Source organism: Cynara cardunculus (genome assembly GCF_001531365.2).
Source record: "Cynara cardunculus var. scolymus isolate 2C chromosome LG 11, CcrdV1, whole genome shotgun sequence".
Lineage (NCBI taxonomy): Eukaryota > Viridiplantae > Streptophyta > Magnoliopsida > Asterales > Asteraceae > Cynara > Cynara cardunculus.
In genome coordinates, this window is record NC_037538.1 from 4052244 (window position 1) to 4067659 (window position 15416).

The window sequence follows — 15416 nt, forward strand, 5'->3', positions numbered from 1 at the left end:
CATAAATAGTTAAGTATTTTATATAATTGTTATTATAAAATTAATAAATTATTTAGAGTAACATGAACCAAGTTCGTTATCATTCTTTTTATTTAATTATGGTCAAAAACAATAATTAGTAATATTACATAAATATAATTTCTGCTAAGATTCAATCGATTTGTTGTGATTTTCAAGTTTGATGACCAAGTCTAGAATTAAGCAAAAATCGATTTTTATCATCTACATTTAACCTTTGAAATAAAATATAGTATGAATCACAAGAGTGGTGTCTGATTGGTTTGAGCTTGACTCCAAAGATCAAAAGTATCAGGAGGTCTCAGGTTCAAATCCAATGAGAAATAAAAATCCCCTTGTGGTCCCGGATGTTCAAATGTGGTGACTCCGGGTTATCTGCAAAGTAGGTGGTTGTTCTGGGAATAGTCGGCTCACATAGCGGGTTGGATATTCAGGTTAATCAAAAAAAAAATATAATATTATAATTTTATTTATTAATAAAATATTTCTATCCAAAAGTGTATAGTAGGGAAAAATTTCAGGGAGAACCCCGGAGAAAAAAGAGCCAACGAACAAAAAAATGGTTGAAAAATATATCAAAATAAATATTAAATTAAAGATAATAAAGTGATCTTTTTTTTTTGATGTAATTTGTTTCACGTTATTTTTTTACAAATTTTTGATTTAAAAATTAGGGAAAATATTTGTATTTTGTGAAAAAGATGGTTATTTATCACCTCTTTTTAATCTCATTTGTTAAATCATCTCAATCTAACGCTTTGAATGAGTTCTTCATTTTTTTTCTTTTATCTATTTTGGCATTTCTATTATTGATAGATGATATTTGAAAAGACCAAAAGTAGAGGGGGTGAAATGTAATATTCCCATTGTTCAAAATGCATTGATGTCACAGGCTGTCTTGGCCCCCCGCGACTTTCTTTTTTTATTACAAAACACCCCCCACAAATGTTCGCTAGTTGCTTGTCGCGTAGAACCTTACATATTATATAGGTTTGGAATTTAATAAGCATATTCTCTAAAATAGAAAAATATAGATTTTGTTTTTTATTATGTTACAATATATTATTTATATTATTATTTAAAATAGAAAAAAAAATCATATTTTATATAATTATTTAAAACTTGATATGAAGAGAGAAAAATGATTTTCTAGACAACACAAGCATCGTTTTACATATGAAAATTGTTCACATTTTGCGGTTCCTTTAAACATTATATTTCCTTGTTTAATTTTTTTTTATTAACCTGGATATCTAATCCGCTATGTGAGCCGACTAATCTTAGAGCGATCACATACTTTGTAAATATCCCGGAGTCACCGCATTTGAACCTCCGTGGCCACAAGTGGATTTTTATTCCTTCTTGGATTTGAACCTATTACAACGGGAAAAAATGGTTTATATAACGGGAAAAATGGTTTAACCATCTTTCATTATAAGATGCTAGTAGGTACTGATTGAGAACAAATATAAACGGAGAATGAAAAAGCAAGATTCCGAAACAAAAAGACGAGATTGATAAATTCGGTAGTCGAATATTTAAATAGGTGGAGGTTTCAAATGAGAACATCTTCATTTTACGAGAACATGTGAACACCCTTGTCACATATGATAATACACGTGATGGGACCTGGTGATGTGCAGATGTCGTATCTTGCGATTTAGGTTGCTCCAAAGGTCGTCTACATCTATAATTTAGTATAGCGCGTGATAGTCTTGATAAATTATAGTATCACATTAATAGCATTTTCATCACATGTGAGAGGGTTTATTAGTATAAGGGCGACTTGGCCTGCAACCTAGATTGCGTCAAAAATCGTCAATGTCTCTAATTTAGTATCACATGTGTATCATATGTGATAAAATAATTGTATCACATATAAAATTGTATATAGTTCTCACATTCTCATAAAATAAATGTGCTCTCCTTTGAACCTTCCCTATTTATTTATATACATGTATATATTTATATACTAGAAAGGTACTCACGCAATGCAGTGAGATAAATCTCGATTTTAATGTTTAGTTTTTATTCTTTGTCTCTATCGATATAATACGATGTTATGTGGTTTTGAGAAAACGATAATGTTTTTATTTTTGAATTAAAATATAAATTTGAAGATAACATAAAATTTATAAAAAAAATAAATCGATCTTAATATCAAATTAACTATTTAATAGTTCTCGTTTTTTTGGTGTAATTTCTTTAATTGAATATTTTATTATAATTTAATTTAGATTTAATAACAAAGTAATTTATTTTTGGTTTAACAATATAATTTTTTATAAAAATAATACTTAAATATTCTGTTAGAACCCAATAATTATTTTAATTATATTTTTTTCAATATTTAAAATGAATGTTTATCCTGTATTTGATTATGTTTAGCAGCAGTTAGTTATACGAATTTAAAAATTGAGCTTTAATAAGTTGTACTTACGTAAAATTACTTGTAATCTTAAATTTTAAGTAATATGCATTAATAAACAATACTTCATGCATAAAAAATAGTTTTTAAATTTTTTTGTCAAATATTTTATAATATGATATGGATATACACTTGTAAAATGTAACCTTTTTATAATCATTTATATTTGTTTAAATTTGATGGTTTTCTACAAATTTTAGACAAAATATTATTGTGTTGCAAATAAATGGGTTTTTGGGAAATTTTGTAAATACAATAATTATTTGAATATAAAAGTCAAGTCCTCAAAAAATTCTCAGGTGTTGCTTATCCAATTCATTTTAGATTATCCCTCTTTTGAAAGCATTCATTATTTTTATATTTATATCTTGATATCGACATATCTGATTCCTTTATTGGTTTTTGGTGCATAATTTTTATCTCATAAATCGAACACATTTTAACATGACATTTTTCTAAAAGTATCTATAAAGGATATTTCGCTTACAAATATAAACGTTATTGTTATATATCATCATAAATTACAACTCCACTTTCAAATATTGCAAGTTTTATTGTAACGCTAAAAATGTTTATGTGTAGATGGAAAGAAATTATTGATGATTATGTATTAAATATTTTTTATTTTTTTTTATTAACCTAGATATCCAATCCGCTATGCAAGCCAACTAATCTCATGACAACCACCTGTTTTGCAGATATCCCGGAGTCACCGTATTTGAACCTCCGTGGCCATAAAGGGATTTTTATTTCTCCTTGGATTTGAATTTGTGACCTCCTGATACTTTTGACCTTGAAATCAAATTCAAACCAAACAAACACCATCCTTGTGGTTTTTCTTAATTCTACTTTTTTTTTATTCTTATTAACATGGATATGTAGATGTCTTATTACAAAGTCGCGTTGGCATCTTGCTGATTTAAAGCAAGCATCGTTTGCATATGATTCAGCTTAAAACTTGAATATCCAATTAGTCTCCAAAAGAATATGCCACCACTGTTGCTGCCTGTTGACCCTTTGGAGTTTAACCTAGGGAAGAAAGAACGAAGAAAACCGAAACTTTAAGACAAAACCACCACCAATCTGAGCTGTACATATATATATATATATATATATATATATATAGAAAGAGAGAGAGTCTGTGTGTGTTTTCCCTTTTCGTATTATCAAATTGAATGTGTACAATTGATTGCTGGAAGCGTCACTCTACAATCCCATTTCAAGATCCTTTCTTTTTCTCTGAGGTAAACCCTAAAATCACAAGTCTTGTGGGTGTTTCTTGAAATTTACTCTTTGAATTCTTTATTTCAGCGGATATGGACATATGGGTACACTATAAAGTTTCAATCTTTTTTAATCTGCAGAAATGGTATTGAGGAGAGTGGTGGGAATGATGATGGGTTGTCTGGGAATGAGTTGTCTAAGAATAGCTGATCAACCAACAAGACCAGCACCTTCAGATTGTGATTCACCATCATGTGTATCAGATGATGCTGATTCCGTTGACCCCAAAAACCCAAGATCATCATCAGGAGGTATTGGTAAAATCAAACTAAGTGATGGAAGATATTTGGCTTACAAAGAAAGAGGGGTCCCCAATAATCTATCAAATTACAGAGTCATTATTGTTCATGGATTTGCTAGCAACAAAGAGATGAACTTTATGGCTTCCCAGGTACTTATATATAAAACCCTTATCTTTTATATGTGGATCTATGTGCCTTTTTTGCAGTTCTTGCATATTTAATGAACCCATTTTAGGGTTTAAGTTCAAGAAATGAATACTGAACTCAGATCTTCAAAATTCATTGGAAAACTAGTGTGGTTTTGATAATAAACTGTTGAGGGTATTTGTAAATTTCAGAAATTAATGGATGAATTCGGGATTTACCTTGTACAATTCGATCGAGCTGGATATGGAGAAAGTGATCCGAATCCAAAGCGTTCGCTGAAGAGCGAAGCATCAGATATTCAAGAACTTGCAGACCAGTTGCAGCTTGGATCTAAATTCTATATCATCGGTGTTTCTGTAGGATCATATCCCACTTGGAGTTGCATCAAGAACATACCCGAAAGGCATAAAAACACAACTCAATCTCTTTCAGTTGCTTGTGGTACCTAACGACAGCATTCTAGAATGTTTTGCCAGTAGAATCTGATGAGCATTTTCCAAGATAATTTCTCATTTTACCATCTATTTTAGGACTAAAACAATGATACTGATACAGGCTAGCAGGAGTTGCTCTAGTAGTTCCATTCATAAACTACCGATGGCCATCACTTCCTGATGATCTAATACAAGATGATTACCGGAAAAACCTTTCCAGGTGGACGGTCTGGATTTCACGCCACACCCCAGGATTGCTACACTGGTGGTTGACTCAGAAGATGTTCCCTTCATCTTCTGTTCTTGATAGAAACCCAAAATTCTTCAGCACTAAAGACTTAGAAGTCTTGAAAAACACTCCTGGATATCAGTTGCTCTCTAAGGTAAAACCTGTCTTCTTGTTTTCAAGATTTCAAGACTATAAATTAACAAAAAACTGCGGGAAAATGTGAAAATGATGTTGGTTCTTGAAACTGCAACAGAGCAAACTGAAAGAAGAACCGATCTTCCATAGTCTTCGTAAAGACTTCATCGTGGCATTTGGGAAATGGGATTTCGATCCATTGAGTATAAGCAATCCATTCGGTCAAAGTCAAAGTCAGCTCCACATTTGGCAAGGTTACGAAGACAAGGTTGTACCTGTCGAACTACAAAGGTTCGTTTCGAAAAGGTTGCCATGGATCAAGTACCATGAAGTTGGTGATGGTGGACATCTTCTTGTGTATGATAGTGATGTATGTGAAGCCATTTTGAGGTCTCTTTTGCTTGGAGAAGATCCTCCTTTGTATAAACCTAAATTTCATTGATAAAAACTAGCTAATGTACCTTGTAAATTAAATTGATTGGTTAAGAATTGCATCATATATTTGGTTTGATCTTACTTAATGTAACTTTTGCATTTTTATAGTAATGAAAATTTACATCCCGCTTCGAACATGAAGGCCGAAGGGTCACTCAGGGACTCTCTGTTAACAACGTAATCAGCTTAACAAGAGTTGCATCTTATTCCGTCAGCTATAAATGACTATTTTGGTAGTGACTTAACGATATCGAAAGTGGCTTATTCAATAAGCTTGTAGGAGGAGTTTTATGCATAAAACCAAGTTTTGTCCAAACTTGTATTTCTCAAATAAAAACACGTTCATTCCATCTATGAAAAAACATCTCAAACAAAAACTTTCTTGGTCTATACAGATATATTAATCCACACAAGCAATTTTATTCGTACAACACTTAATGGAAAATCAACCAAAGATCCCCTTATAGACATGCATGAACAGGATTGCAACGTTCAGAGTACAACAAAACTGGCTTTATAGCACACCAAAGATAATGCTATATGTGTGGATTCAACCTGTTTGTAAGTGGCTTAATAAGCTTAATGATACTCAAAGCCTGTTCATTCAACTATACATGATTGTTTGATAGTGGTTTAATAATATCAAAAGTGGCTTATTAGTAAGCTTCTAGGGGAGCTTTATACAGAAAGCCAAGTTTTTCCAAACCTACCCCTCCCAATTAAAAAACAAACTCTTCCATTTATGAAAAAACCCTCCTAAACAAAAACATTTTCAATCCATACAGACAAATTAATCCATACAGACAACTTTATCCATGCGAGATCTAATAGAAAACCAACCAAACGGCCCTATAGACTTAATGGAAAACCAACCAAACAACCTCTAAATATCCTAATACATTGCTTTATAAAGTCTATTAAAACATACAAGACATATTTAGTGTCCTATAAAGTTTGTCTTATAAAGTCGATTTTACTGTAATACCAACGGTGAAAAAGGCATGTAGAAAATTTCACTAAAACAGTATCAAGATGCATATTGCATATCACTCTGAAACCATATTCATATCAAACCATCAAGAAGATACAAAGCCTTCCAGCCCAGAAAAGAAGGAATCCTACCAGTGAAGTACAAGTTATAGTACAACAAAAAGCAAAAACGGCGACAACACAAGAAAACAAATAAATAAATAAAATAAAAGATTCGGTATTCCAAATCTAGCCAACTTAAACAAACCCGTCATGACTTTTTAAGTACGAAAAGCGTAGATGTTCTTCATTCCGAAAGGGGATCGACCTTGAACCTGTAAAGCAGCTTTTTCTTCTTTGATGTTGGGTTGTCGATGGTCAGAAGTATCTTACCAAGCTCGTTGATTTTAAAGCTGTGGCTAATAACTGGTTCATCTGTTGGAGTTACCTTTCTTGCTTTTTGTATGATTATGGTATAGTTACTTTCATTATTGGGCACATACTCAGCGCTGTAGCTCACTTCCCAGCCAACTACTCGTAGCTCCCAGACGAACGTGCATTTCTGCAATAAAACTTGCAATTTTACTAACTAAAACAGTCATCTTTATGACATATGAAACAAGTGATACAGACAGTGGCTGAAACCAACAATACCAAGATCAATAAAGACAACGTTTTTTCGAAAGATTTTGCATAATTAATGTAGATTTCTTGCATTTTTAGTTGAAATTCACGGGTATTGCTCTTGGGCCTTCAAGAAACTATTTGACACCATGTGTGTGTGTGTGAACCCTACTTGAGATAAAGGATGATGTCATTTGAGTAGGACTTGGTGCTTAAAACACTAATATTGCAAACAACTGTTTCTGGGCTTAGGTTAAGAATTGTGGATGGTTTTAGGGTTTTAATTTGACATGGATGGTTTAGTAATTTATCAATCTTGTCTCAGAAAAAAATGCATTTGTGTCCCACTCAAATCTTGTCCTGTCCTTGTCTACTGTCATGCAAAATGTGAACAAGTTTTTACACAGTCTTATCTTGTCCTATCCTGCATACCAGAAGCACCCCAACACTCTAATCAAAGAATTACAAAGTTCCATTTGATGTTTTATTAACTCTCATCATATCACATATAGAACTCTGTAAATATAACCAAAATTTTTTACAACAATGATGATAAAAACCTACAATTATGAGTATTACTATGGGTATCGATGGAAAGAAAGATTTACCATTGAAGTTTGTGGTTTACAACTTTTAAGGCTTTTGTGCTTATATATGGTGTCCCAACTACGAATATTAGATTTGTTTACATCCAGAAGTCTTTTAGATAATCATCAATTCTTATGGTTTGGTGAATTCGTTTGTGAATTTGTCATCTTACGAGCTTTCTCAAGGCAAAAGAGGACAAGAATTCACCTTATAAGCTATTTCACAATAAGCATGAAGTAGGTAGTATAATATAAATAGTACTGAACACGGGCAAGATTGTAATTATACCTCATTCACGATAATCTCCACAGTTTGTTTCGTGGCTGGTTTAACAGTAACAACCGCAGCTGGATCATCAATTGTGAATTGTGGATTACAGTCGCAATAATCCACACTCAACCCACCATATTGTATTGGAACATGCTCTGGACTCACATATCTACATGAAAAAGTTGACAAAAAGAACCAACTTCAAATTCAAAAACCGAAAGCAGCGGCAATTTCTGTTTTAGATTTACAAAATTGCAACAAAATATTTCAAGAAACAAACGAACCAACGTACTTGAAAAGGGCTTCAGCAGTTCTTGCAGGGCTGGCAAACACAAACTTGCTCTTAGTCCTTTGAGTCATGAATGGACTCATCATTGTATAAAAAGCCAAATACCACCACGGGACATTGATGAAAACCTACAAATATAAGCCCCACAAAGAATTACAGCTTATCACACGGCAATAATCAACGGGATTTAATTAAGCATAAGATTTTGGATACATCAAGTTAACACCAAATAAATCTACAAACTTGCAGTCATAAAAACCAATATAGATGGAATGTTCCATTCATAAGTGGAGTTGATTCCATCATTCAAGAATCATTTGAATAGAAAAGGGTATATCTATAAGAGGATATATTGAACTCATAGGGGTTGTTTGATTGGTTTTCCATTAAGTGTTGTACGAATAAAACTGTCCGTGTGGATTAATTGATCTGTCCGTATAGATTGGGGAGATTTTTGCTTGTGAATGTTTTTTCATAGATGGAATGAGCGTGTTTTTTTTAATAGAGAGGGACAAGTTTTGAAAAAACTTTGCTTTCTGCATAAAGCTCCCCCCTATAAGCTTACTGAATAAGCCACTTTCTAAAACATTAAGTCACGACCAAATCGTCATGTATAACTGACTGAATAAGTTGCGAGTCTCATATTAAGCTGCTAATAAACAGGCCCATAGTCTTTTACATACTTTTTATGGATCAATTAAACCCCAAATTCATATAGAAATCCCCAATGATCTTGTGAAATTATGATTCACATGCAATAGATGTTATTAATTAAAAACAACAATTAATCTCAGCAAAACATTAATGAAAGCTCTAACTTTTATAATACAAAATGAGCATGCCATTCTTTAAAGAAGGGGATAGACCACCACCAGTAACCAATAGTTTAAAGGTCATGAAGCAATCTAAATTATTAATATCCAATTAAAATAGCTTGTGATACACAATTTAGGGGGTATAAATTCACCTGCTTTGCAACAAATTCAGGGTAATTGTCCTGCAGCAGCTGCAGAGCTTGTTTGGTAGCCAACCGGAGCTCCCTCTTCGCCGGCCCCGGCGAGTTCTTCAGATCACTGACCTGAAAAATGGTGTTAATCCCACCAGGCCAAAAATCCAACTTTCTTATACTCCTCTCAAGAAACTGAATCCTCCATTTCAAAAACCTAGTCCTCTTTTCTTCATCTGAAAAGGTTTTTTGATACAGTTCTTTGTTCTGAAACTCCCCATAGACATTATAACAAACTGGGTGCCCTTCTTTATCATAACCATGCATAAAGACAACCTTTTCAAGATCATCTCCAAGGTTTTCATCTACTAAAGCATCAATGCTAAATGACTTTCTCCAACGAAGTGTGTTCTTTAGCATTGTGAATGAATCTTTGACTTTGAAGTCTCTAGCTCTCAAGAACTTGAGCAAAATCACATCAGTTCTTTCATCTTTGAGAAGAGGTATTCCCCAAATTGAGATCTCTTCAGGATTTGATTTGATTTCTGAAGTGGGTTCTTCCGATGTAAGTGAAAAGTTGAAATCTTTGTTGGTGATAGCTTCTTGAACCAGGTGCTTGAACTCATCGAGTGACACCTTCTCCAAATCTGATAGATCTTTGATTCTATTGCTTTCTTCCTTGAAAGAAACCATGGATTCAGGGACTTTCTTGGTGGGTTTCTCTGGCTGTTCTATTACATCAGCTAGAGTAGTGTTGGTGGTGGAGGATGGTGGTGATACGGCGGTGTCTTTCTCTGTCAAAATGAGCGGGAGTGAAAGTGGGGTTTCTTTATCAGTTACAGAAACAGGTGGTGGGGTTTCTAGGTTTCCTTCTGAAGTGGAGGTAAGCGGTGGAGACTGTATCACCACCCCTTCTGGTGCGGCGGCGGTGGTGGTGGTGGGATATTCGTCGGCCATATTTGAAAATCGGAGGGTTTAGAGTTAAAGAGAGTGGTGTAGTAGCAGCAAAAGGGAGTCGTATTTTCGATAAAGCAGACAGAATAAAAGAGGAAGTAAGAAAAAATATGAACCGATCTCAGAGAATGTATAATGTCATACGTGGTGGGTTGGTAAAGAAGGAGGTCATTCTCTTTACAATGTCATCTTCTTTCTACACCTATCATCAATTCAATGCAAAAGGTTTTTTTTTTCTATTTTTTTATATTAATATCAGATTAAATCATATATTAAGATGATGTTTTTCTTGGAAGAAGATATTATAAAGGTTCTTATAAGCAAAAACATTTAGGTTTTTGAGGGTGTGTTTCATGCATTGGATAAGACAGACAGAAAATAGATCATTATTTCACGTTTGATAGGATTTTTATGTAGAACAAATAGGAGCATAATGAAACAAAGTGGAAGACTCCCATCCCATAAAACAAGGTGGAACGGAGTAATGTTTTTACCAATATAACCTCAAAATAAAATATAATTCTCTTCTAAAACATTAAATACACATTCTTTTTATATTTTATTTACTATTTAAATTTTATTTATTATATTTTATATTTTTTACACTTTTCATTTATTATCCTCAAAAATTTTATTTTTATACGATTTATATATTTTAATTAATTTATATAACTTATTAAAATTTAATAATAATAATAATAATAATAATTGAAAACTATATAAAAAAATATTTTAGTGTCATTTTAATCGTTTTGACGAAAAAAATTAATGATATATTTTGTAATAAAAGTATTTATTTTATTATAATTTAATAAATTACATACTTAATCAAAATATATAAAATATAAATATATATAGGAGGTTTATTTTACAAACCATGTTATTTGTACAAACCTCATTCAACCAATCATTATTTTTCATTTTGTTCATTTTTTGTAATTATGAGAAGTTGATTAATCATTTTTATTTATCATATTCATTATATTAATTTTCAGAGAAATACATGAAGCAATTTCATTAAAATATCATAAGTATGTTATGAAAGAATTTCATAACCATATATGAAACAACTTCATTAAAAAAAAGTATTATATGAAACAATTTCATAAGATTAAACAATTTTATGAAGAAAAAAAAAATCATAAAATTAATCTGACGGATAATGATGGTTTGAGTTGAACACAATATAGAAAACTAAAAATAGAAGTAGATTCTTCATTTAAAAATGCTTCTAGCATACAGACATGTATTTAGCAACTATAGATATACATTCATATTTGAATAATCTTAAGTCAAATTATAATATTAAAAAATATATAATAAATAATTATAATTCTAGTTTAACATAGAGTTTGGTTTTGACTTTAATGAAATAAAATGGCAATAAAGTTATGGTGGTAGATGGAGCAATCATGATGATGGGCATGCAACACCTTTCTTATACATTCAAGATACAGACAATTAGACTTAATTACCAACAACATTTTGCTTATACATTCAGCTAAAATAATTCTAATTCACAAGTTTTAAATAAGCTTCTTATATTTACATCTATTTCTTAATATTCAACTTCTTGTATGTAATACTAATCAGGGTTAAATTCCGGTGACAAGGAAAGTCATGGTGAAAAACGTAAGAATAGATATTCATTATTAGATCAATCATAATTGAATGTCAACGCTAATGAAGTACACTGAGATGCATCAGATCAATTATCTTCTAAAGTGTAATTAATGGATGGACATGAGATTAAAAATGATTAAGGATTCAGATCTCTTTTTACGCTTCATAACTTACCTTTTCACCATATTTTCTCAAGTTCTTATTCTTGTTTATGTTTAATACAGAGTTTTTGCATTTATAGACGGTATTTGACGTAGCGGTATTGTAATCCTTGTTCTCCTAAGAGATCAGTGGTTCAAACTTCACTAAAGATTCGGAAGATGTGTAAATTTATTTGTTACATTTAACGTATATAAATATTATATTATATTATATACTTACAAAAATTAGAGCGACAATACCAAGGTTTAGGTTTGGGTTTGGGTTTGGGTTTGGGGGTCATCAACATTTGTGTAATCGTCTGGATTTTCAAGTGGATTTAACCATTTAATATGGTAGGGTTTTTGGGTACATAACTGGGCCCATTTAAATTTTACATTCGAACTAGACTTTTATTTGGGCTATTATGCTTTATTTTATACTATTAAATTTGAGTCATGCATCTATATATCATCTATATTACATTAATATGTATTTGAACTTCATGGATTCACCTATCTATATACGCTGCAGCTAAAGTTGCAAAAACAAGAGTTTAAACACAACATTTAAAACATAAAGTGTCAGCAATTCTCTTTATTACAACTTTTAAATCATGATGTACAAGTTATTGATACAACGCCACCTAAACTGAAAGTTTCAACTCTGCTTTCTTTCTTCAACTTTTTTCCGTCCCCGTTTAGCTTTAGAAATGTTAAAGCATCACTTATAATTATAATATTTAATGCCTCTTGTACAACTTATTGATGCATATTCTTTTTTATTAAAGGGGTGTTTGGGATTGCTTAATAAAACTATTTATTGATTTATTCTGATGGAGTACTTGTAATAAGCAGTTTTAGTGTTTGGATGGGAAAAAAAAATAAATGCTTATACCGGTGTCAAATCGGTAATAAAGAGTTTTTTTTGATAAATTACTCATCTCTAACTCATCATATTCAACTTATTAGCTTTGGAAACCAATTTACCTTTTTAACTTTAAACCTACCTTCTCCATTCAAGCGACCAGTGAAACGGCCTTCACTTGTGAATCGATAAAACCTTCACCTGCAAAATTGAAATCGACCTTAACGTGCAAAATCAAAATCAGTATCAAAAATCAAAATCTACCTCCAACTCAAACCTGTTTTTGGCCAATGACCTTCACCTGCAAAATCGAAATGGACCTTCCCTGTTTTTGGCCAACGATCAAAGCCTTGGTCCCTGTCTTTGACTGACGATTGGGATCTCTCCAAATAGATAAAACCCTCAATCAAATCCTTGGTCCCTGTTTTTTTGGCAGATGATGAGGACTTTTCATGTCATTTTTTGGTCATTTTAGATGTATAAGCAAAATTTGGCAAACATTAAAAAACAACTCATCAGCTTATTGCGTTTTCATACCGCTATAAGCTAATCCAAACACTTTTTATAAAACTTCCATTTAACACCACATAAGTTAATAAACACTTCAAATAAAAAAAACAAGTTGTTTGAAATAAGCAATCCCAAACACCACCTAAATTATACAAGTTAGTATGTGTATGTTGAAGGTTCCAGCTTTATCACTTTGCCAATGTTTACCTGAAAAGGCAACTGTTTCATGCTCTGAGTTTTAGAGGGTTTCCCAAACTTCAACCAAATTCAAATTCAAATGTAACAAAATCTGCAATGAACCCCAGATTGAGATCTTAACCATTCAACATACTCCCACATCCCAAAATCTCTCATCGCCATTCAAATTCAAATCAACAAACATCCATATGTGCTCTTAAATCTAATTAGTGGTTACTTGGCTTCTGTTATTAGCTGTAGATTTCTTCTTCATTTCATTTTGTTTAACAATGGCTTCATGTAATTGGTTATAGAGGAGAGCATGGTAGTTGAAGAGGTTGTTGGAGATGGTAGAAGGTCAGAGAAACAGTCTCCTCTATCACCTCTCCGAGCTTGAGATGGAAATGGAAGCTTTCCTCGATGAGGTCAAAGTCAAAGATCTTCTTTGATTTTATAAAACAGAGATAAAAATCTTTTCAACTGTTCTCAGGGTTTTTTTTATGTGATTATGGATTGGATATTTGCACAATTTAGTGAAATAATTTATATTTTTTAAATAAAATATAAATTTTAAGGTATCGTAATTTTTTTTAAATATATTTATAGTATCAAATTAAATATTTAAAAGTTTTCATTTTTTTATAATTTTTATGATTTAATTTAACTTTAATAACAAAGTCTGGTTTAATAATATTTTTTTTTGAAAATATAATAATTAATATTTTGTTAGAATTCAATGATTATCTTAAATATATTTTAGATTTTCATATTTAAAATGAAATACTTATCCAGTATTTGATTATGTTTAACAGTTAGTTACACGAATTCAAAACATAAAGACTTAATAAGTTGTATACACGCACAATCTAATTGTAATATTGAATTTTTTAAAACCACAAGGGTGGTGTCTGATTGGTTTGAGTTTGGCTCCAAAGGTCAAAAGTAGTAGGAGATCCCAGGTTCAAATCCAAGGGGGAATAAAAATCCACTTGTAGCCACGGAGGTTCAAATGCGGTGACTCCAGGCTATCTGCAAAGCAGGTGGTCGCCCTGGGATTAGTCGGCTCGCATAGCGGGTTGGATATCCAGGTTAATAAAAAAAATATTGAATTTTAAGTAATATTCATCAATAACATTACTTAATACATAAACAATGTAGCGAGATACATCTCGATTTTAATGTTTCGTTTTTTCTTTGTCTCCATCAATGTTATAATACGATTTTATGTGGTTTTAAGAAAGCGTAATGTTTTTTTTTAAATAAAATACAAATTGAAGATATGATAAAAAATTGAAAAAAAATATATTGATATTAATACCAAACTAACTGTTTAAAATTTCTCCATTTTTTGTGTATTTCTTTAATTATTTTTTTATTTTTGGTTTTATAATATTTTTATTATAAAGATAATAATTAAGTATTTTGTTAAAAGTTAATAATTATCCTAATTATATTTTAGATTTTATATATTTAAAATGAGATATTTATCATTTATTTAATTATGTTTATATGCAATTAGTTACATAAAGTTTTAATAAGTTATACTTATGCACAATTTACTTATAATATTGAATTTTAAGTAATATGCATCAATAAACAATATTTCATAAATAAAAAATATTTTATAATATAATATAATATAAATATAGATAATTAAAATATTTAAATAATATTTTAAAAGAAAAAGGTAAAAGCACGCTGACAAAGACCATTTTTTGTATTTATGTATTGCCACCCTCTTCATTTTACTACTTGTTTTATTGCCAACAAAAACAAACGAAACATCGAGGCATCGACAACTTTAATTTTTCGATATGATTATTGATTATTAGCGGTTATTACACAAGTCGTTATCGACTCACGACATCGCATCGAAACGTTCATTCATGTTTACTTTATTTGTTTTATGTTTTAAAACTCCTTTAATAACAATTAAAATTATAAAAAAAAAATCAAAAAGTTATTTTCATTTATTTAATTAAGTGGATTAAGTTTGAAAGGAAAACTACAAACAAATAAAAACCTACCCAACAACTTTATTTAATTTGCTTAATTACTATTTTTCAATTATTTTTTTTTTGTCTCCCATTCAAATATTAATTTTTGTGA

The 15416-nt window shown here is 31.1% G+C and overlaps 2 protein-coding genes across 2 annotated transcripts; one reads left to right on the forward strand and one right to left on the reverse strand.

The window, feature by feature from the left end:
* Nucleotides 1–3568: 3568 nt before the first annotated feature.
* On the forward strand, nt 3569–5478 carry LOC112521154. The gene is made up of 5 exons (XM_025129858.1): nt 3569–3690; nt 3811–4121; nt 4311–4522; nt 4675–4936; nt 5036–5478. Exons 2-5 carry the CDS (start codon nt 3813–3815, stop codon nt 5357–5359), a joined length of 1107 nt encoding a protein of 368 aa, XP_024985626.1. The 5' UTR covers nt 3569–3690; nt 3811–3812; the 3' UTR covers nt 5360–5478.
* Nucleotides 5479–6379: 901 nt separating this feature from the next.
* Nucleotides 6380–10061, reverse strand: LOC112521980 (patellin-3-like). The gene is made up of 4 exons (XM_025131008.1): nt 9060–10061; nt 8096–8220; nt 7822–7972; nt 6380–6883 (listed from the first exon to the last, which is right to left on the reverse strand). Exons 1-4 carry the CDS (start codon nt 9993–9995, stop codon nt 6629–6631), a joined length of 1467 nt encoding a protein of 488 aa, XP_024986776.1. The 5' UTR covers nt 9996–10061; the 3' UTR covers nt 6380–6628.
* Between the last annotated feature and the right edge of the window lie 5355 nt (nt 10062–15416).

Excerpts from the sequence above, each read along its gene's own strand:
- LOC112521154 (XM_025129858.1), top strand. The coding sequence starts at position 3,813 with ATGGTATTGAGGAGAGTGGTGGGAATGATGATGGGTTGTCTGGGAATG. Across the intron at positions 4,122-4,310 it reads TGAACTTTATGGCTTCCCAG|AAATTAATGGATGAATTCGG; the intron begins GTACTTATATAT and ends TGTAAATTTCAG. Across the intron at positions 4,523-4,674 it reads ATCAAGAACATACCCGAAAG|GCTAGCAGGAGTTGCTCTAG; the intron begins GCATAAAAACAC and ends ATACTGATACAG.
- LOC112521980 (XM_025131008.1), bottom strand. The coding sequence starts at position 9,995 with ATGGCCGACGAATATCCCACCACCACCACCGCCGCCGCACCAGAAGGG. Across the intron at positions 8,221-9,059 it reads CTGAATTTGTTGCAAAGCAG|GTTTTCATCAATGTCCCGTG; the intron begins GTGAATTTATAC and ends TTATATTTGTAG. Across the intron at positions 7,973-8,095 it reads ACTGCTGAAGCCCTTTTCAA|ATATGTGAGTCCAGAGCATG; the intron begins GTACGTTGGTTC and ends TTTTTCATGTAG.